The 21,657-nt window shown below is 51.2% G+C and overlaps 1 protein-coding gene and 2 long non-coding RNA genes across 7 annotated transcripts in view; 2 read left to right on the top strand and 1 right to left on the bottom strand.

Moving 5' to 3' along the window:
* Nucleotides 1-403: 403 nt before the first annotated feature.
* HPD (4-hydroxyphenylpyruvate dioxygenase) lies at nt 404-18,991 on the bottom strand. Its single transcript, XM_012476950.2, has 14 exons — nt 18,929-18,991; nt 18,792-18,818; nt 17,857-17,919; nt 17,423-17,527; nt 16,146-16,188; nt 15,893-15,975; nt 14,600-14,689; nt 10,442-10,545; nt 9,790-9,867; nt 7,854-8,016; nt 7,666-7,737; nt 5,232-5,354; nt 819-935; nt 404-729 (listed from the first exon to the last, which is right to left on the bottom strand). Exons 1-14 carry the CDS (start codon nt 18,929-18,931, stop codon nt 619-621), a joined length of 1,182 nt encoding a protein of 393 aa, XP_012332373.2. The 5' UTR covers nt 18,932-18,991; the 3' UTR covers nt 404-618.
* LOC135276251 (uncharacterized) lies at nt 479-12,909 on the top strand. 2 transcript variants are annotated; one of them, XR_010343803.1, is made up of 5 exons: nt 479-746; nt 2,919-3,011; nt 6,995-7,368; nt 7,839-10,723; nt 12,294-12,909. It is a non-coding gene; the product is annotated as an uncharacterized LOC135276251 (long non-coding RNA). The 2 variants fall into 2 exon arrangements; XR_010343802.1 differs by having other exon boundaries at nt 7,839-11,056.
* Nucleotides 13,926-21,657, top strand: part of LOC105734190 (uncharacterized) — a 23,779-nt gene continuing 16,047 nt past the window's right edge. Inside the window, exons 1-2 of one of the 4 annotated variants that reach the window (XR_010343801.1) lie at nt 13,926-14,808; nt 15,172-16,575. This is a non-coding gene — a long non-coding RNA (uncharacterized LOC105734190). Of the gene's footprint in view, nt 16,576-17,209; nt 17,939-21,657 lie in introns of all 4 variants that reach the window. The other 3 variants (XR_010343799.1, XR_010343800.1, XR_010343798.1) reach the window with 3 other exon arrangements.

Here is a 21,657-nt window from a genome sequence, read left to right as displayed (position 1 = left end):
CGGCTAATTTTTATTTTTATTTTTTATTTTTGTAGAGACGGGGGGCAAGGTCTTGCTATGTTACCCAGGCTGGGCTCGAACTCCTGGCTTCAAGCGATCCTCCCACCTTGGCCTCCCAAAGCGCTGAAATTACATGTGTAAACCACCATGCCCGGCTCACGGCTTGCTTTATTGTCTGAATCGCGTTTACCTCTCTACAAAGGCGGTGTCATCGTCTTTCGCTCTAGAGTGCAAGTCCCCTTCCTTCCCTGGTTCCAGAATTCCCCTCTCCGCGCGGTCCCGCTTGGCAAAGCGCTGGCACCCGCGCCTCCTCAGGTACCGCGGTGCTTGCAGCCGCCCCGGCCTCCCCCTGGCTGCAAAGAGGCGCTACTGCCTTACCAGCAAAACAAACACAGACACTGCATTGGACCAGGCACGCTTTACTCGGGAGGGCTGGAGCGGAGGGCGGTCCTCTGAGGGGCGTGGTCATGATGGGCGGAGCCTTGGGGTTGAGTCCGCCGCTGGGCGGGACCCAAGGGGAACGGCCGGTGGGGAAGTTGGGCAAGTTCCAGAATCAGGGGGCGTGGCTGTGTGTCAGTGGGCGGGCGGGGCCTCCTTGGGTCGGGCGGTGGGCGGGGCTTACATGCCGGGCACCACCCCGTCGGTCTCCATGTTGGTGAGGTTGCCCCGCAGGTTCTGCTCCTCCTCAAAAGCTTTGAACAGTGAGTTGAAGTTACCGGCACCAAAACCCTGGGGCGAGAAAGAAGGTGAGCCAGGGACCCAGAAAGCCGAGTGTGCTAGCTGCCTGTGGCCTCGGGCCTGGCGGGTACAGGAGGTACCTGGTGGTTGTGGCGCTGGATGACTTCCAGGAAGAGCGTGGGCCGGTCCTGCACGGGTTTGGTGAAGATCTGCAGGAGGTAGCCTTTCTCGTCGTAGTCCACCAGGATTTTCAGCTCCTAGGCGGGAGACAGGGGGCTGTGCTAGGGGAGGCTGGCTCACCCTCTGTCCTGGCACGGTGATATCCTTGGAAAGCCCACAGGGGCTCCTGCACCCCAAAAGCCCGGAAATGACCTCTTTTTCCGGTAGTTCCAGCCACCTCCAAATATATCCCCAAACTATCCTATTACCACTCCGCTACTACAGTTTCTTAGGCAGTTTCTGCCTAAGCCACCTGATCAAGACTGCTCTCTGCTTCTAATCTTGTCTCCTTACAATCCGTCCTCACCGCAGACATTAGCGGGATCTTTTAAAAATCGGTTCATGTCACTCACCTGTTTGAAATCCTCCAGTGGAAATCAAAACCTCATATATTGCTGATGGGACTGTAAAATGGTGCAACCACTTTGGAAAAGTCTGGCAGCTTCTCAAAAAGTTAAACATATAGTGTTGCTTTCCTTAAAATATGGATTTAAAAAAAAAAAAAAAAGGGTAGCCGGGCACGGTGGCTCACACTTGTAATCCCAGCAGTTTGGGAGACCGAGGAGGGCGGATCACCCGAGCTCAGTTGGAGACCAGCCTGGCCAACATGGGGAAACCCAGTCTCTACTAAAAATACAAAAAATGTGGCTCATGCCTGTAATCCCAGCACTCTGGGAGGCCGAGGTGAGCAAATCACCTGAGGTCAGGAGTTCAAGACCACCTGGCCAACATGGTGAAACCCTGTCTCTACTAAAATACAAAAAAAAAAAAAAAAATTAGCTGGGAATGATGGCACATGCCTGTGATCCCAGCTACTTGGGAGGCTGAGGCAGGAGAATCGCTTGAACCCAGGAGGCAGAGGTTGCAGTGAGCCAAGATTGGCCACTGCACTCCAGCCTGGGCAACAAAGCGAAACTCCATCTCAAAAAAAAAAAAAAAGTTAGCTCGGCATGGTGGCAGGCATCTATAAGCCCAGCTACTGGGGAGGCTGAGGCAGGAGAATTGCTTGAACCCTGGAGACGGAGGCTGTAGTGAGCCGAGATCACACCACTATACTCCAACTTGGGAAACAAAGCAAGACTCTGTCTCAAAACCAACAAACAAAAGGGAACATGGAATTAATACATGACCTAGCTACTCCCAGATATACACCAAAGTGCATTGAAAACACGTCCACACAGAGCCTTTACACAGATGTTCACAGTAGCATTACTGATAACCCCCCAAAGTGGAAACAACCCAAACATCCATCAACAAGGAATAAAGTGTGGTCTATGTGTACAGTGGGATATTTTTTGGACATAAAAAGGAAGGAAGCAGTGACACAGGCTCCAACGCAGAGGAACCTTGAACACACGATGATGTGGGAAAGAAGCTGGTCACGACAGGCCTATATTGTGATTCCTTTTGATTAAATGTCCAGAATAGGCAAATCTATAAAGACTGAAGGTAGATTAGTGATTGTCTAGGGCTGGGGTGGGAGTGCGGAAGGGAACAGAGGGGTTGGGAGGTGCTGGCTAAGAGGCTCAGGGTTTCTTTTTGGGGTGACAAAAATGGTCTAAAATTGATTTTTTGCCCACGCTGGAATGCAGTAGCCTGATCATGGCTCACTGCAGCTTTGACCTCCTGGCTTCAAGGGATCCTCTCACCTCAGCCTCCTGAGTAGCTGGGATTACAGGCACGAATTACTATGCCTAGCTTATTTTTTCTTTTTTTGAGATGGAGTCTTGTCCTGTCACCTGGCTGGAGTGCAATGGCGTGATCTTGGCTCACTGCAACCTCCTCCTTCCTGTTCAAGCAATTCTGCCTCAGCCTCCCGAGTAGTTGGGACTACAGGCATGTGGCACCATGCCTGGCTGATTTTTTGTATTTGTAGTAGAGACAGGGTTTCACCTTGTTAGCCAGGATGGTCTCCTGACTTCATGATCTGCCTGCCTCGGCCTCCCAAAGTGCTGGGATTGTAGGCATAAACCACCACGCCCAGTCCAACCCACTAATTTTTTAAATCTATTTTTTTGTAGAGACAAGGTCTCCCTATGTTGCTCAGCTTGTCTTAAACTCCTGGCCTCAAGCAATCCTCTCACCTCAACCTCCCAAAATGCGGAATTACAGAGGTAAGCCACTGTGTATAACATGTTTTTGTTTTTCTTTAGACAGGGCCTTGCCCAGGCTGGAGTGCAGTGGCCTAATCATGGCTCACTATAGCCTCTACCTCCTGAGTTCAAGTGATTCTCCCACCTCAGCCTCCCCAGTAGCTGGGACCACAGACACAGAACACAATGCCCAGCTATTTTTTTTTTCTTTTTGTAGAGACAGGGTTTCACCATGTTGACCAGGCTGGTCTCAAACTCCTGGCCTCAAGTGATCCACCCACCTCAGCCTCCCAAAGTGCTGGGATTACAGGCATGAGCCACCACACCCAGTCCTAAATGGATTTTGATGATAGTTACACAACATAGCAAATAGCTAAAAACTACAGAATTGTACACTTTAAAAAGATGAGATGACATGTTATGTGACATTTATCAATATCACTGTTAAAACCAAACCAAAAAAAACACCTCCAATGATTTCTGGCCACAAAAGAACAAAATCCAGACTCCTGAATAATAGCTCACAAGAGGAACTGGCTCTTGCTTACCTGTCTGACCTGGATCACCACTCAAAAACAACCTCCCATCCACTCTAGCCTATTCTTTCTTTCTTTTTTTTTTTTCTTTTTCTTTTTTTTTTTTTTGAGACGGAGTTTCGCTCTTGTTACCCAGGCTGGAGTGCAATGGCGCGATCTCGGCTCACCGCAACATCCGCCTCCTGGGTTCAGGCAATTCTCCTGCCTCAGCCTCCTGAGTAGCTGGGATTACAGTCACGCGCCACTGTGCCCAGCTAATTTTTTTTTGTTTAGTAGAGACGGGGTTTCACCATGTTGACCAGGATGGTCTCGATCTCTTGACCTCATGATCCACCCGCCTTGGCCTCCCAAAGTGCTGGGATTACAGGCTTGAGCCACCGCGCCCGGCCTCTTTTTTTTTTTCTGAGACAGAGTTTCGCTCTTTCACCCAAGGCTGGAGTGCAGTGGCGCAATCTCGGCTCACTGCATTCTCCTTCTTCCTGTTCAAGCAGTTCTCCTGCCTCAGCTTCCCAAGTAGGTGGGATTACAGGCACCCACTACCATGCCCAGCTAATTTTTTTGTATTTTTAGTAGAGATGGGGTTTCACCATGTTGGCCAGGCTGGTCTCGAACCCCTGACCTCATGATCCACCCGCCTTGGCCTACCCAAGTGCTGGGATTAGAGGCGTGAACCACCATACCTGGTTCTAGTTTATTCTTTCTGTTCTCCAGACACTCGGGGCTTGCTCCTACCTTTCCCTTGCTGTTCCCTCTGCTAGGAATGCCCTTTTCCTGCTGTCACATGGCCAATTCCTGCTCATGATTTAGAGTTCACTCAAATATCACCTCCTCAGAGAGGCCCTCCCTGACCACTCTCTGTAAAGTAGCCTCAGGCTGTCTGTTTTAATTTCCTGCACTGACTCTATTTCTCTGATGGTGCTTTTTTTTTTTTTTTTTTGAAATGGAGTCTTGCTCTGTTGCCCAGGCTGGAGTGCAGTGGCACAATCTCAGCTCACTGCAACCTCTCCGACTCCCAGGTTCAAGCGATTCTCCCAACTCAGTCTCCCAAGTAGCTGGGATTACAGGCGCCCACCACCACGCCCACTATTTTTTTTTTTTTTTTTGAGACGGAGTTTCGCTCTCGTTACCCAGGCTGGAGTGTAATGGCGCGATCTCGGCTCACCGCAACCTCCGCCTCCTGGGTTCAGGCAATTCTCCTGCCTCAGCCTCCTGAGTAGCTGGGATTACAGGCATGCGCCACCATGCCCAGCTAATTTTTTGTATTTTAAGTAGAGACGGGGTTTCACCATGTTGACCAGGATGGTCTCAATCTCTCGACCTCGTGATCCACCCGCCTCGGCCTCCCAAAGTGCTGGGATTATAGGCTTGAGCCACCGCCCCCGGCCTAATTTTTGTATTTTTAGTAGAGACTGGGTTTCACCTTGTTGGCCAGGATGGTCTCCATCTCTTGACCTCGTGATGATCCACCCGCCTTGGCCTCCCAAAGTGCTGGGATTACAGGCGTGAGCCACTGCGCCCGGCCCTGACGGCTCTTTTATTGTTTATTTGTTTGTCATCTGTCTGTTCCTCCTGCATACACCCCAGAATAAATGTCCCCTGCCAGCAGGGACTTGGTCTGGGCTCCCCTCTGGGCTTAGACAATATTTTTGAAAAGATGGAACTCAGGGCACTCCCCACAAGGCTTCGGATCCTGCCTGAGCCTCACCTCCAGGACATCAATGCTCTCCTTCACCTTGATCTTGGCCACCTTCAGCTTCTCCCGCAGTTGCTTGTAATATGTGGAGGGAACAGATAAGAATTCCATGCCTCTCTCTCGCAAGTGGCGAATCTGTTTCAGAGCAAAGTTGGGGTCAGCCTTTGGGCTCCAAGTTCAACTCCCCTAGCCAGGTGGAGGTGCTGGGCCATCAGAAGGCGGGGTCGCTATCCTAGCTCCCCTCAACTCCAGGATGCTGTGTGACCTCTTCCCCTTTCTCTGTCATGAGCCCTGTTAGTACAACACTGCTAGATTTATAGAACACTCACCATGTGCCTGCCTTGAGCACTTTTTTTTTTTTTTTTTTTTTTGAGACGGAGTCTCACTGTTGCCAGGCTGGAGTGAAGTGGCGCCATCTTGGCTCACTGCAACCTCTGCCTCCTGGGTTCAAGTGATTCTCCTGCCTCAGCCTCCCGAGTAGCTGGGATTACAGGCAAGCACCACCACACCCAGCTAATTTTTATATTTTTAGTAAAGACGGGGTTTCACCACATTGGCCAGCATCGTCTTGATCGCTTGACCTCATGATCCACCCACCTCAGCCTCCCAAAGTGCTGGGATTACAGGCATGAACCACTGCGCCCGGCCGAGCACTTTCTACATATTTCCTCATTATGTCCATGCAGCAATCTTTTGAGGCAGCTGGAGGACTATTCTCTCATTTCATAGCTGGGGAAACTGAGGCATCAAGAGATTAAGGATTATTAGGCTGGGTGCGGTGGCTCATGCCTATAAATCCCAGCATTTTGGGAGGCTGAGGTGGGCAGATCACTTGATGTCAGGAGTTTGAGACCATCCTGGCCAACATGGTGACACCCCATCTCTACTAAAAATATTTTAAAAATTAGCCAGGCATGGGGTCGTGTGCCTGTAATCCCAGCTACTCGGGAGGCTGAGGCAGGAGAATTGCTTGAGCTCAGGAGGTGGAAGTTGCAGTGAGCCAAAATCGAGCCACTGCACTCCAGTCTGGGGGAAAGAGCAAGACTCCATCTCAAAAAAAAAAAAAAAAAAAGGATCTATTAATATATATATTTTTTGAGACAGGGTCCTGCTCTGTCACCCAGGCTGGAGTGCAGTGGCACAATCATAGCTCACTGCAGCCTCAACCTCCCCAGGCTGAGGTAATCTTCCTACCTCAGCCTCCAGAGTAACTAGAACCACAGGTGCGTACCACCACACCTGGCTAATTTTTTGAATTTTTGTAAAGATGAGGTCTTGCTATTTGCCCAGGTTGGTCTCAAACTTCTGAGCCTAAGCAGTCCTCCCACCTCAGCCTCCCAAAGTGCCTGACTCCCCAGTTTAAATGTGCAATGTCCTTCACCCTTGCTGTCCCAACTCCCTGCTTTACTTTCTTCCTGGGCGCTCTCTACCATCTAGCATTTGTATTTTACTTATTTTTCTATTGCTCCACAAGGGCAGAAACGGTTATTCGTGGATGTATCCTAAGTACCTATGACAGTGCCTGGCATGTAGTAGATACTCAATAAACATCTGTTGAGTGAATGGACAAATGAAGTTGCTAAGGTCGTGCAGTGAACTCTTGGTTGGCACAGTCCAGGCACTAGTCCACTCTGCCATAGTGTCACTTAAGGAGGGGGTAGGACCCAGCCTCCCCATGCACCATCTGTCTGGACCTACAGATGCAGGACATTTATTCTGGCTAAGACAAAAATCAATCTTATAACCTAATTGCCTCTTTTTTTTTTTTTTTTTAGATGGAATCTTGCTCAGTTACCCAGCCTAGATGAAGTGCAGAGGCATAATCTCAGCTCACTGCAATCTCCACTTCCTGGGTTCCAGTGATTCTCTTGCCTCAGCCTCCTGAGTAGCTGGGACTACAGGTGCCTATGACCACGCCAAGTTAGTTTTTGTATTTTTAGTAGAGATTGGGTTTTGCCATGTTGGCCAGACTGGTCTGGAACTCCTGACCTCAGGTGATCCCCCTGCCTCAGCCTCCCACAGTGCTGGGATTACAGGAGTGAGCCACTGTGCCTGGCCCTAATTTCCTCATTTTTCTTTTCTTTTCTTTCTTTTTTTTTATTCCAACTAACCCTGAGAGATTTTTTTCAAGAATTTCCTCATTTTTAAGGTAAGGCAACTAAAGTCCAGACACAGCACTGAATCCCCCAGAAACACAGAGCGAGCTGCTGGCAGAACCAGGACCATCATCCAGGCTTCCTGATACCCTAGCACCTGCTACCTTGAAAGCCCAGGGGTTCTGCGGCCACTGAACCGGGGTGGGTGGGGCTACAGGAAGCAGTGAGGGAGTCCTGTTTTCCAGCCCAGAGGAGTGGGCCCAGGACAGCCACCACCCTCCCTCTTGATTTTGCAGAGACCGTCCCTGGCTGTGAATGAGAAAGAATTGGGACTGGGAAGGGGGTCTAACCGCTGTGATGATGTCCTGGGTCTTGAGAGCGATGTGCTGGACCCCGGCGCCCCCGTTATAGTCCACATATTCCTGGGGGAGGGAAACAAGGACACCACTGTCATTTGCCCCGTCACCCACATCCCTGACCCTGCAAGCGCTCTCAGACCTCTTCCCTGCTCTCCCTCCCCCAGCGGGGGCGGCCTCACCTGGATCTGGGACTTCTTCTTGCCGGGCGCTGGCTCATTGATGGGCATCTTGATGGACTCCTCATAGTTGGCCACCACAATGGATCGCAAAGAGCTGTATTCCGTGTGCACCTGCGTGTCATCCACGGACCAGAAGCGGTGGAACTGCAGGTTTTTCAGGTACCTATAGGGTTGGCGGCAGAACACATCTGCTCCGAGCACCTCCTGGGACGGCCTCCACCACCCCATCCCCATCTTCCAGAATCTGTCCCTGAGCAGGCTCCAGAAAGGAGACGCCATTGCCATCATACCAATCAGAGAACTTAGATTTTTGTTGTTGCTTGAGACAGAGTCTCACTCTGTTGCCCAGGCTGGAGTGCAGTGGTGCGATCTCGGCTCACTGCAGCCTCCATTTGCAGGCTCAATGCTCCTCCCACCTCAGCCTCCCAAGTAGCTGGGACTACAGGCATGTGCCATCACACCTGCCTAATTTTTTTTTGAGACTGAGTTTTGCTCTTCCCACCCAGGCTGGAGAGCAGTGGCGCAATCTTGGGTCACTGCAACCTCCACCTCCTGGGTTCAAGCAATTCTCCTGTCTCAGCCTCCCAAGTAGTTAGGATTACAGGCGTGCACTACCACGCCCAGCTAATTTTTTGTATTTAGTAGAGATGGGGTTTTACCATGTTGATCAGGCTGGTCTCAAACTTCTGACTGCAGGTGATCCACCCGCCTCGGCCTCCCAAAGTGCTGGGATTACAGGTGTGAGCCACCATGCCCAGCCATATTTTTTGTAGAGACGGGATCTTGCTATGTTTTTTTTTTTTTTCCTATCTCCTGTAATGTGTATAAGCAATGGGATCTTGCTATGTTGCCCAGGCTGGTCTTGAACCCCTGGGTTCAAGCCATCCGCCTACCTCAGCCTGCCAAGGTGTTGAGATTCCAAATATAAGCCACCATGCCTAGCTTAGATTTGTGTCTTTATGATGACACTATTCCTTCAGGTGGAGGTGTCTTGGAACAAAATACATATAGGAGAGCAAGCCTCCCTCAGATGGAAGTAAAGTGCTTTGAGAAAACGGCCCTCGCTCGGGACTTGGACAGGGGTGCTGTCTGGGTGGTGGCAGCCTTCCTCCAAGCCTCCCTGGACTGTGATGCCCCCAGGATTCCTCAGAGGAGGGGCCTGTGGGTTGTTTTGGGCCTTTAGTCCACTGGTCTCCATGTCGACAGTTTTACAGTGAATAAACACATCGGTGGCCTCAGGCTAACTCCCATTATCTTGTGCTGTATTTTCCACTTTTATTTTATTATTATATTTTTTTGAGACAGAGTCTCGCTCTGTCACCCAGGCTGAAGTGCAGTGGTGCAATCTCAGCTCACTGCAATCTCTGCCTCCTGGGTTCAAGCGATTCTCCTGTCTCAGCCTCCGAGTAGCTGTGACTACAGATGTGCACCACCACACCCAGCTAATTTTTGTATTTTTATTAGAGATTGGCTTTCACCATGTTGGTCGGGCTAGTTTTGAACTCCTGACCTCAGGTGATTCACCCGCCTTGGCCTCCCAAGACTGAGATTACAGGCATGAGCCACCGCACCCAGCCTATTTTATTTTATTTATTTTTTTGACACAGAGTCTCGCTCTGTTGCCCAACATCCACCTCCCTTCAAGCAATTCTCCTGCCTCAGCCTCTTGAGTACCTGGAATTACAAGTGTCTACCACCACACCCAGCGAGTTTTTGTGTTTTTAGTAGAGATGGGGTTTCATTATGTTGGCTAGGCTGGTATTGAACTCCTGACCTCAAGTGATCCTCCCACCTCGGCTTCCCAAAGTGCTGGGATTACAGGTGTGAGCCACTGCGCCCAGTCTTATTTTCCACCTGAGTGCAAGGACCATGGAGTGGGCCAGTTCGCCATGGGGACCCGTCATCTTCACGCAGAGGGAGAGGGCCTGGGTCTCACCATTCAGAGGCTGACACCATCTCCTGATCAGGCTGGTTTCCCACAATGTGGTCAATAACCTCGAGATTGCACTTGGGCCTGGGGGAGGGAAGAAGATGGGGGTGAAAAGGTGGCTACCTCCCTTCTCCACGACCCTCAATAATAATAGCTCACACTTCTGTTTTTGGGGTTTTATTTTTTTGTAGAGATGAAGTCTCTGCAAAAGAGAGACTCTTTTGTTGCTCAGCCTGGTCTTAAACTCTGGGGCTCAAGCGAGCCTCCTGCCTCAGGCTCCCAAAGCACTGGGATTATAGGTATGAGCCACCGTGCCCGGCCTCACACTTACGTAGCATTTACTATGGGCCAGATATTTTGTCAACTCTCATACTATTACGGTCCCCATTTTGCAGATGAAGAAACTGAGGCCTAGAGAGATGAAGCAACTTGCCCAGAGTGAAACAGCTGTGAAGTAACAGAGCTGGGAATTGAACCTGGGGAAGTTTGGTTGCAGAGGCCATGGTCTCATGTCCTCACCCCTGAGGACTTCCAGGAATTCCCTAGCCGGCTCCACTCTGCCCCATCACACATGCCCAGGGGACATGGAGGAAGTGGGCGTTAACTTCTCACAGCACCTCAGGGTTTTCCACCCACCTCTGCCTGGAGGGACACTCACAGTTGAGGAAGTAGGGGGTCCATGAACACTGGGGCCTCATATCCAGGCAAGAATCGGCCGGCGTAGTTCATCTTCTCCACCAGGGTGTGTGTGGTGTCCCCATACTACAGGTGGAAAACAGCCCGGCTCGGCCCCTGGGCACCCATGCCCGCCGAGGACAGAGCACACTGCATGGTGCTAACGTAGCCCTGGCTTCCAACCCTCAACTGACCCGAACTGGATGCGTGATCCTGGACAAGTCACTTCTCCTTTCTGAAATGCATTGCAATCTGTCGCTTGTTTGTAAGTTTCTGTGAGGGCGGGGACACTGTTTTGCTCATCATGGTGTCCCCAGCGCCAAGCTCAGTGCCTGGCACAGGGAGGTGCTCAGTGAAGTACCTCCATTTATTTAAGTAGGTCAACTGGATGAAGAACGTGGGAGGGCACTGGATTAAATTATACTGAAGAGCTCCGTCAGCCACTTTAACCATCTTTTTTTTGTTGTCGTTTGAGATGGAGTCTCACTCTGTCACCCAGGCTGGAGTGCAGTGGTGTGAACTTGGCTCACTGTAACCTCTGCTTCCTGGGTTCAAGCCATTCTCCTGCCTCAACCTCCCGAAGTAGCTGGGATTATAGGTGTGCACTACCACGCTAGGCTAATTTTTGTGTTTTTAGCAGAGATGATGGGGTTTCAACATGTGTCCAGGCCGGTCTTGATCTCCTGACCTCAGGCGATCCGACTGCCTTGGACTCCCAAAGTGCTGGGATTACAGGCATGAGCCCCTGTGTCCAGCACTTTTTTTTTTTTTTGAGACAGAGTCTTGCTTTGTTGCCCAGGCTGGAGTGCAGTGGCATGATCTTGGCTCACTGCAGCCTCCACCTCCCAGGTTCAAGCAATTTTCCTGCCTCAGCATCCCGAGTAGCTGGGACTACAGGCACGTGGCACCACACCTGGCTAACTTTTGTGTTATTTTTTTACTAAAGACAGAGTTTTACCATGTTGGCCAAGATGGTCTTGAACTCTTAACCTCAAGTGATCCCCCTACCTCAGCCTCTCAAAGTGCTGGGATTACAGGCACACTTTAACCATTTTTTATGTTCAATTTAATTTTTTAACTTTTATTTTATTTTATTTTATTAATTAATTAATTTATTTATTTATTTTTTGAGACAGAGTCTTACTCTGTTGCCCAGGCTGGAGTGCAGTGGCATAACCTTGGCTTACTGCAACCTCCATCTCTCAGGTTCAAGCGATTCTTCTGCCTTAGCCTCCCGAGTAGCTGGGATTACAGGTGCCTGCCACCATGCCTGTATAATTTTTGTATTTTTAGTAGAAACAAGGTTTCACCATGTTGGCCAGGCTGGTCTTGAACTCCTGACCTCAGGTGAGCCACCCGCTCACCTGAAATTATAGGCTGGAATTATAGGCACACTTTATTTTTATGTTTAATTTTATTTTTTAAAATTTTTATTTATTTATTTTTGAGACAGAGTCTCACTCTGTTAACCAGGCTGGAGTGCAGTGGTGCGGTCACAGCTCACTCTAGCCTCCACCTCTTGGACTCAAGCAATCCTCCCACCTCAGCCTCCCATGTAGCTGGGAACACAGGCATGCTCCATCATGCCTGGCCAATTTTTAATTTTTTTTTTGGTAGAGATGGGGTCTCACTTTGTTGCCCTGGCTGGTGTCAAATTCCTGGGCTCAAGCAGTCCTCTTGCCTTGGCTTCCCAAAGTGCTGAGATTACAGGTGTGAGACACTGCACCTGACCTATTTATTTTTTATTTATTTGTATTTTTAATTTTTGTAGAGATGGGGTCTCCCTATGTTGCCCAGGCTGGTCTCAAACTTTTTTTTTGTTTCTATCATCTCAGCTACTAGAAATCGAACTTTTGGCCTCAAGTGATCCTCCTGCCTCAGCCTCCCAAACTGCTGAGATTATATGTGTGAACCACTGTGCTCAGCCCTTTATGTTGAATTTAATCTCAAAGAGGTAAGACCTGTGATTGTCTCTGTATTACAGTAACACAGGAGCTAAACAGAATTGGTCATCTTTGCTGAGTGTCTAATGTGCCAGGCACTGTTCTAAGTGCTATACACAAATGACCTTTTTTTTTGAGACAGAGTCTCATTCTGTTGCCCAGGCTGGAGTACAGTGGCGCAATTTTGGCTCACTGCAACCTCTGCCTCCTGGGTTCAAGCAATTCTCCCATCTCAGCCTCCCAAGTAGCTGTGACTACAAGTGTGCACCACCATGCCTGGCTAATTTTTGAATTTTTTTTTTAGTAGAGGTGGGGTTTCACCATGTTGCCCAGGCTGGTCTCAAACTCCTGACCTCACATGATTTGCACCCCTCCCCGCCCCCGCCAGCCTCCCACAGTGCTGGGATTATGGGCGTGAGCCACCGCACCTGGTCCTCATTGGATCCTTATGATGACCCTATGAGGAATCATAGCTGAAGATACTGAGCTTGCAGCCTTAAAAAGGAATGAGATCATGTCCTTTGCAGGGACATGGATGGAGCTGGAAGCCGTTATCCTCCGGAAACTAACACAGGAACAGAAAACCAAACACCATGTTCTCACTATAAATGGGAGCTAAGGCTGGGCTTGGTGGCTCATGCCTGTAATCCCAGCACTTTGGGAGGCCAAAGAGGGCCAATTATCAGGTCAGGAGTTGAAGACCAGCCTGACCAACATGGTGAAACCCTGTCTCTACTAAAAATACAAAATTTAGCTGGTCGTGGTGGCGAGCACCTGTAATCCCAGTTACTCAGGAGGCTGAGGCAGGAGAAATCACTTCATCCTGGGAGGCAGAAGTTGCAGTGAGCCGAGTTCATGCCATTGCACTCCAGCCTGGGTGGCAGAGCAAGACTCTGTCTCAAAAATAATAATAATAAGTGGCAGCTAAATGATGAGAAAACATGGACACGTCGTCGGGAACAGCAGACACTAGGCCTGTCAGAAGGGGGAGGTGGGGAGGGAGAGTACCAGGAAGAGCAACTAATGGATACTGGGCTTAATACCTAGGCGATGGGCTGATCTGTGTGGCAAGCCACCATGCGCACTTTTCCCTATGTAACAAACTTGCACCTTTTTTTTTTTTTTTTTGAGACGGAGTTTCGCTCTTGTTACCCAGGCTGGAGTGCAATGGCGAGATCTCGGCTCACCGCAACCTCCACCTCCTGGGTTCAGGCAATTCTCCTGCCTCAGCCTCCCGAGTAGCTGGGACTACAGGCACGCGCCACCATGCCCAGCTAATTTTTGTATTTTTAGTAGAGACGGGGTTTCACCATGTTGACCAGGATGGTCTCGATCTCTTGACCTAGTGATCCACCCGCCTCGGCCTCCCAAAGTGCTGAGATTACAGGCATGAGCCACCACACCCGGCATTTGCACCTCTTGCACATACACCCCAGGACCTGTAATAAATATTGAAGAAAACAGCTGGGTGCGGTGGCTCATGCCTGTAATCTTAGCACTTTGGGAGGCTGGGGTGGGTGGATCACTTGAGGTCAGGAGTTTGAGACTAGCCTGGCCAAACTTTTAGTAGAGATGGCGAAACCCCATCTCTACTAAAAACACACAAATTAGCTGGGTATGGTGGCAGATGCCTCTAATCCTAGCTACTTGGGAGGCTGAGACAGGAGAATCACTTGAGCCCAGGAAGCAGAGGTTGCAGTGAGCCAAGATCGCACCACTGCACTCCAGCCTGGGCGACAGCGTAAGACTCTGTCTCAAAAAAAAAGAAAAAAAAAATGAAGAAAAAAAGATACTGGTGAGGCCCAGGAAAGTTAAGTGCATGTCCCAGGCCGCACAGGTGTTCCAGTTCCAGTCCTTCCTCATTTAAACAGAGTCAGAGAGGTACAGTGATATGCCCAAAGTCACACAGCTGTGTGGGAACTGATGTGCCCGGACCCCATCCTTCTCCCTTCTTCAGAGCCCCTGCCTTCACCCACTTGCTCTCACCCTCCCACCCTGGGAGGAAGGGAAGCCTAGGAGGAATGGCTGGTGCCTCCTGCAGCCCCCAGGCACTGGCCAGGCATGACGGGGTACAGACTTGAGGGCTAATGCCTGTGCTCCAAGGCCCGTGGTGGGATGGTTTGATGGTCAGCTGTGGGGCTTCCGGCATCTCAGTGGTGCCGACAGCTGGAGGGGTGGGGGCACCAAAGCGAACTCACCGTCTGCAGCACAGCAAACTTCACCTTCCCAAACTTGTCTTCCTCTACCCAGGGCTCCCGCACGATTTTGGCGCCCCGTTCCCGTGCTTTCTGCAGAGAAGTTGGGATCGGGGAGGTGAGGGTGGGAAACTTCCAGAACCCTCACCTGCTACTCCTGCCGGGTGGCCCCTGCGTGGTCCTGCAGGCCCCTCCAGTTTCTCCAGCCCCAGGTAGGAACCCCAGCCAGCTTCAGCCATTACCCCCAATACTCATTCTCATTTGGCAAGTAGGGAAACTGAGGCTGAGGCCCAGAATTGGGGCTATGGGAGACAAACAAGGTAGGGATGGGTGTCTGTCCTGCCTCTGCTAACTCCCCCTGTGTCCTTTCCCCCTCTCTAGTCCTCAGTTTCCCCATCTGTAGAAAGAATTGTTGGATAAGAATAATAATAATAAGGAGATTCCTGCATTTACTTAGCAAAACTGAACTGCATGCGGTGCTTATATCATGCTCCAGGCTCTGTTCTAGATTCCAACCTCATTCATCCTCACGACAACATTATGCAGAAGATACTACTGTCATCTCCGTTCTCTAGGTGAGGATGTTGAAGCACAGAGACATTAAGTCACTTGCCTGAAGTCACACAGCTGAGATTCGGTCCTGGAGAGTCTGGCTCTGGAACCCGCGCTCTGAATCTCTAGGCTGCCTCTTGGGTACAGCGTTTGGTTTAGAGTTGTGCTCAAGAAACGGTAATTCTGAGGCTGGGTGAAGTGGCTCATGCCAACGCTTTGGGAGGCCGAGGCGGGCGGGTCACTTGAGGTCAGGAGTTCAAGAGCAGCCTGGCCAACATGGCGAAACCACATCTTTACTAAAAATACAAAAATTAGCTGGGTGTGGCAGGCACCTGTAATCCCAGCTACTTGAGAGGCTGAGGCAGGTGAATTGTTTGAACCCAGGTGGCGGAGGTTGCAGTGAGCCGAGATCATGCCATTGCACTCCAGCCTGGATGACAGAGCGAGACTTTGTCTCAAAAAAAAAAAAAGAAAAGAAAAGAAAAAGGGAATGGTAATTCTGATCTAATTTCTCTTTTGACAACCCAGCTGTGGTTAGCCTCATCTGGCAGCTGTGGAAACTGAGGTTCAGAGAGAAAGAGGACACATGGAAGAGAACGGGGCACCCCCGGAGCCCAGATGTGCATCACAGCAGCATCTGGGCTTGTCACTGTGATGCGGCAGTGTCCCTCCAGTCATGACTGACGGGGTCCCCATGGCAGACGGAGGCCTTCCTCTCCCCAGTCTGCCCAGGTGCGTTCTCACCTGCACGATGTAGTCACAATCTTCCACCTCAAACGCGATGTCCTTCACTCCATCGCCGTGTTTCACCAGGTGATCGCCCATCTCTGTGGTCGGCACGGAGGGGATGGCACTGGAGTCTAGGTCCCCTTACCTGGCTTTCAGTCTCCATTCAGGCCCTGAACCAGAGCCCACCCACAGAGCCATGCATCCACCCCTCCCCGAACCCAGACCCCTCCCCTAGAGCCATGCGTCCATCCCTCCCTGGGCCCCTCACCTTTGTCCCAGGGGTTGAGCGCTGAGGAGAGGACAAAAACAATCTAAGATACAGAGGAGAAGCGGGTGTGGCTGCTGGCTGGGAGGAGCGTGGGGAGGTGCACCCATCCCCCCTCCCTGAGACAGCCCTGGTGTAGCAGAAGGACTCCTGGACCTAGGTTCTAGCTCCTTCTCTGCCTTAGTTTCCCACTCTGGTCCTGAGGGATGGGGCTTTCAGCCATGCCAGACCAGCCCCCCACCCCAGATCCTAATAGGAACTGCTGGGTCAGGTCTCCCTTGGGGAGAAAACTTCAGGGACCCCATAGGTCAGGGCACTGCTTAAAATTCCTCCTTTGACGTCCTAGGTTTTCTGAGTACCTGTGGGGTCAGTGTTGGGCCAGGCTGAGGAGGAGGTGAAACTAGGAAGGATGCTGGTGTGTGGCTGTACGAAGGTACCAGTGGAGGGGTCGCGGGAGCTGGACTGTGTGTTTTTTGTCATTGTGTGTGTTTTTTTTTTTTTGACATGGAATCTCACTCAGTTGCCCAGGCTGGAGTGCAGTGGCCTGATCTTGGCTTGCTGCAACCTCTGTCTTCTGGGTTCAAGTGATTATCCTGCCTCAGCCTCCCAAGTAGCTGGGATTATAGGCGCCCATTACTACACTTAGCTAATTTTTGTATTTTTAATAGAGATGGGGTTTCTCCATGTTGGTCAGGCTGGTCTCGAACTCCCAATCTCAGGTGATCCTCCCGCCTCAGGCTCCCAAAGTGCTGGGATTACAGGCGTGAGCCACCGCACCCGGCCTTTTTTTTTTTTTTTTTTTTTTTTTTGGTGATAGGGTCTCACTCAACTGTCCAGGCTGGAGTGCAGTAGATTGCTGTGGTGTAATCACGACTCACCACAACCTCAACCTCCCGGGCTTAGGTGATCCCCCCACCTCAGCCTCCCAAGTAGCTGGGACTACAGATGCATGCTACCACATCTGACCACTTTTTTTGAATTTCTTGTAGAGACAGAGTCTTGCCATGTTGTCTAGGCTGGTCTCAAACTCTTGGGCTCAAGTGATCGCCTGCCTTTGCCTCCCAAAGTGCTAGGATTACAGGCATGAGCCATTGCACCTGACCGGGCTGAACTATGTGGACATAGCCAAGCTCTGCCTCCTGAAGTGGGGGTGTGACTGCCTGAAGAAGGGGCCTCGTGCTCTGATCACACTGAGGTGCTGTAAGGGCTACGGTGTCAGGGGGTGGAGGGACACGGCCTCCTGGATGGCGGGGCGTGGGTGTCCTGGGGTGGGGACTCACCTTCCCTTGTTTGATGACATGACTGACTACCTCCCGGGAGCCGGTCTCTAGGCCCCTGTAGGCTAGAGGTTCAAAGCCCATCTTGGTGCAGTAGAATGACGCGGCCTGAATCACAGGGTTGCAGCAGGGTTCATGAGGGTTGAGGGACCAGCCTGGGGGACTCCCAGAAGAGAGCCCCCGGCGCCCCCTCAGCCTGCCTGCCCTATTGCCCCACGTGCAGAGACACTCCTGGGAAGAGAGCCTGCTGCCTGCACATTTTGCTGACAGATAACTTTCCCGATGGTGTAATTAGGATTCAGAGTATCTGGTCCCACCCCTGGCCCTGATCCTCCCCTCCCAAGGGCCAATCACAGACCCTGCTGGAGGCCTGCCCCTGTTCAGGTGGCCCTCTGGCCTGCCCTCTGCTTATTCCAACATGTTGCCCCAGCTTCTACCTGCTTGGCGTTGCCAACCCAGAAGGTCACAGAGTGGAAGTGGAGGAATCGGCCTCTCTCAGGCTGCAGAAGGAGAGAAGAGGTGAGGTTGAGTCCCTGAAAGGGAGTCTAGAACAGTGCGGGTGGAGTGATGTCCCCTAGCCACCTGCCTTATCCCAGCCTCAACCACAGAATTTAGGAGCAGCGGAACCCCATGCAGTCTTGCCAGGTCTCGAAAGAGATTTCTCACGTGGAAGCTGAGCTCCTGGGTGTTTTGGATAGGGAAGCCCCCTCAGGAGGCCTGCCAAGGTTTCACACAGGGAAATAGCCTTTTGTTGCAGCAATATGGATTTAAGTTAGTCCTTAGAAAGAACTTCCAGATGGCATTAAGAGATTGGCAGGCATTTAAATAGGGGTACAAATTTTGTTTTAATTTTGTTTTTGTTTTTTGAGATGGAGTCTTGCTCTGTCACCCAAACTAGAGTGCAGTGGCGTGATCTCGGTTCACTGCAACCTCTGCCTTCTGGGTTCAAGCAATCCTCGGCTTCAGGTGATCCTCCGGCCTCTGCCTCCGCCTCCCAAGGAGCTGGGATTACAGGCGTGTGCTATCACACCCAGCTAATTTTTGTATTTTTAGTAGAGACGGGGTTTCCTCATGTTGACCAGGCTGGTCTTGAACTCCTGACCTCAAGTATTCGCCTGCCTTGGCCTCCCAAAGCACTGGGATTACAGACATGAGACACTGCACCCGGCCAGGGTACAAGTTTGTTAGGAGGGTGAGGTTGAGTCCAGCTCATTCTGGGGGAGCCTGGGGGTAAAATGGGGTGTGTAGGTATGGACATCACATATCCACCCCAGTCCTTCCTCTTCTGCTCTCTGCTGAAACCCCAGTCTCCCTGCACTCTGACCCCCTTCTAGACCCAGGCCCCGACATTTCCCACATTTCCCCTGCTTACCTTTGCCCCTTTGTCACTGTAAGTCGTCTAAGGAGAAAGAGAAGGACAGTGAGACTTGGAGGCTCCAACACAGGTGCTTCTGGAAGTGTCACTGAAGATGTCCCGCCCAAGGGGAGACGGCCAGTCGTGGCACTTACCATGACTGATCTTGGTCAAACCTGCTGCTGGGAAGATTGGGACAAGAGGCCTGGCGGGTGCAGGGCTGGAGTATTTAACCCCAAGCAGGCCCCGCCCCGGCCTCCTGGCCTACCTGGGGGATGGGGTGCAGCTGAGCCCAGCCCAGGAGAGTCCCAGGCCTGGGGGCCTCTGATCCGGCTGCAGCCTCATTGAACAGGGTGATGTTGCCAGGCCCAGAGATGGAGAGTGACGTCCACTAGCTAGCAGGAGGCAGAGCCAGGGCCAGAAGCCAAGGGCAAGCTTTTCCAGGATGCTGGGACTGTGACCATTACTGCCCAGAATCCAAAGCTCAGAAGCCAAAGGCCAGCTGGAGTACAGTGGCGGCTCCAGAATTCTTGCCTGGAGGAAATTTGAGGGGGAATTTGGAGACTAGCTCTGAAGTCCTGTTTGCATAGCAAGTGTGTGGTTTCTATTCAGGATGAAAGCCTTTTATTCTTTTTTTCTTTTTTTTTTTTGTGAGATGGAGTCTCTCTCTGTCTCTCAGGCTGAAGTGCAATGGTGCAGTCTCAGCTAACTACGATCTCCGTCTCCCAGGCTCAAGCAATTCTGTCTCAGCCTCCTGAGTAGCTGGGATTACAGGCGCATGCCACCATGCCCGGCTAATTTTTGTATTTTTAGTAGAGATGGGGTTTCACCAGGTTGGCCAGGCTGGTCTCAAATTCCTGACCTTGTGATCCACCCACCTCGGACTCCCAAAGTGCTGGGATTACAGGCGTAAGCCACCGCGCCTGGCCAAAAGCCCTGTATTCTATAGCTGTTAGAGGCATGGAAGGAGGTTTGCATCCTGGCTTTGCATCCTGGCTTTGTTTACATCCTGGCTTTCCATCCTGGCTTTGTAGGACTTGGGAAAGTCACCATATCCCTCCAAGCCTCATCAGTGAAACAGGAGCAAGGATAGTGTGGTGGGGACTAGAGAGAAGCATGCTCTTTGGAATAGGACCTGACACACAGAACACTCTCTCTCCGCATTGGTTATAATTCATCGGGACAGTTAGAGAACATTCCTAGGCCATGAGCTTAGCAAGTGGCAGGGAAGAACTAGAACATGAACCAGACTCTTCTAACTCCAGGGCCCACACTTTAAATTGCTAGATTGCCTTCTATACAAACAGGTGAAATGGCTGTCCCCACCAGATGGGGAAACCGAAGCCTGGAGAGGTGAGCACCTGACTGCCAGGCCATGGAACTGGTAAAAGCAGAGCCCCCGACTCTGGCCTGTTTGATTCTGAGGTTGGATCTCATTGCGCCAGTGCAGACCACTTCTCCCTCCTTTTCTCTATTTTCTGGGCCATTCAGGAGGCAGGCGAGGTGGTCCCAGCTTCTTATTCTGCCCCTCCTGGGCCTCCCTAGTGTGCCCCCAGTGTCCACCTCAGCTCCTAGAGTCTAAATTTCCAACTGGGGGCCGGACATGGTGGCTCACACCTGTAATCCCTGCACTTTGGGAGGCTGAGGTGGGTGGATCACTTGAGGCTAGGAGTTCGAGACCAGTCTGGGCAACATGGTGAAACCCTGTCTCTACTAAAAATACAAAAATTAGCCACGCGTGGTAGTGCATGTTTGTAGTCCCAGCAACTCAGGAGGCTGAGGGAGGAGAATCACTTGAACCAGGAGGCAGAGATTGCAGTGAGTAGGGATCACACCACTGCCCTCCAGCCTGGGTGATAGAGTGAGAGTCTGTCTCAAAATAAATAAATTAAATAAATAAATAAATTTCCAACTGGGAAAACTTGAGTGGAGGTGGCCCAGGGTGGAGGTCACAGGCCCAGAAGGTTCTCCTTGAGGAGAAGAGCTCAGTGTAGCCCGCCCACCCCCTCTAGGCCAGCAGGAACATCTTGTCCCCTTGATTGTTGTCACCAAATCAAACTCCCACCCCTGGAGCCTGGCTTATATCCTAAGCACAAAGGCCAATGTTTACTGACTCAAGGAAGCATGTTGTCAACAGCAGTGGGGTGCAAAGGCTGGCAGGCATCTGGCTCAGCTGGACAGAGGCAGGAACTCTGTCCCCAACACTGTGGGTCTCAGTCCCATGCTGGGTGCACCCCTCCTTGCCATTCCCATGTGTGGGCAGAGAGCAGGGAGGGGAGCCTGCAGGGCCCAGTATCTGGAGTCCCCTCCCCGATGCTCCCCGTTCAGGCTGGGCTCCATTGGATAGCAGATCAGCAGTGGCTGGGTGTAACTGTCTCTGTTCTTTATGCCAAGCCATGCAGAGGTGGGTTCCAGAGGCCTTGCTCAAGGAGCTCAGTTATCAGATGGGTTCATCGGACTCATCCCTGACTTCCCTGATGTTCAGAAAAGCATTCACCTAGCTGCACCTGTAGTCCCAGCCACTCAGGAAGCTGAGGTGGGAGGATCACTTGAGTCCAGGAGTTCAAGGCTACAGTGAGCTATGATCACGCCACTGCACTCCAGCCTGGACAGCAGGGCGAGAACTTGTATCAGAAAGAAATAAAGCAGGGTGCCATGGCTCACACCCATAATCCCAGCACTTTGAGAGGCTGAGGTGGGAGGATCACTTGAGGTTAGGTGTTCAAGACCAGCCTGGCCAACATGGTGAAACCCTGTCTCTACTAAAAATACAAAAATTAGCTGGAAATAGTGGCGGGTGCCTATAATTCCAGCTACTTGGGAGGCTGAGGCAGGACTGAGGCAGGAGAATTGCTTAAACCCGGGAGGTGGAGGTTGCAATGAG

Source organism: Aotus nancymaae, unplaced genomic scaffold (assembly GCF_030222135.1).
Source record: "Aotus nancymaae isolate 86718 unplaced genomic scaffold, 86718_ANA_hifiasm-v0.15.2.pri h1tg000021l, whole genome shotgun sequence".
Classification (NCBI taxonomy): Eukaryota; Metazoa; Chordata; class Mammalia; order Primates; family Aotidae; genus Aotus; species Aotus nancymaae.
This window is presented reverse-complemented; position numbering and strand designations above follow the sequence as displayed.

Coding starts and splice junctions, on each gene's coding strand:
- HPD (XM_012476950.2), bottom strand. Junction 8,017..9,789: donor ATGGTGTCAGCCTCTGAATG/GTGAGACCCAGG, acceptor CCAACCCTATAG/GTACCTGAAAAACCTGCAGT. Junction 5,355..7,665: donor CCCAGGACATCATCACAGCG/GTTAGACCCCCT, acceptor GCTCTGAAACAG/ATTCGCCACTTGCGAGAGAG.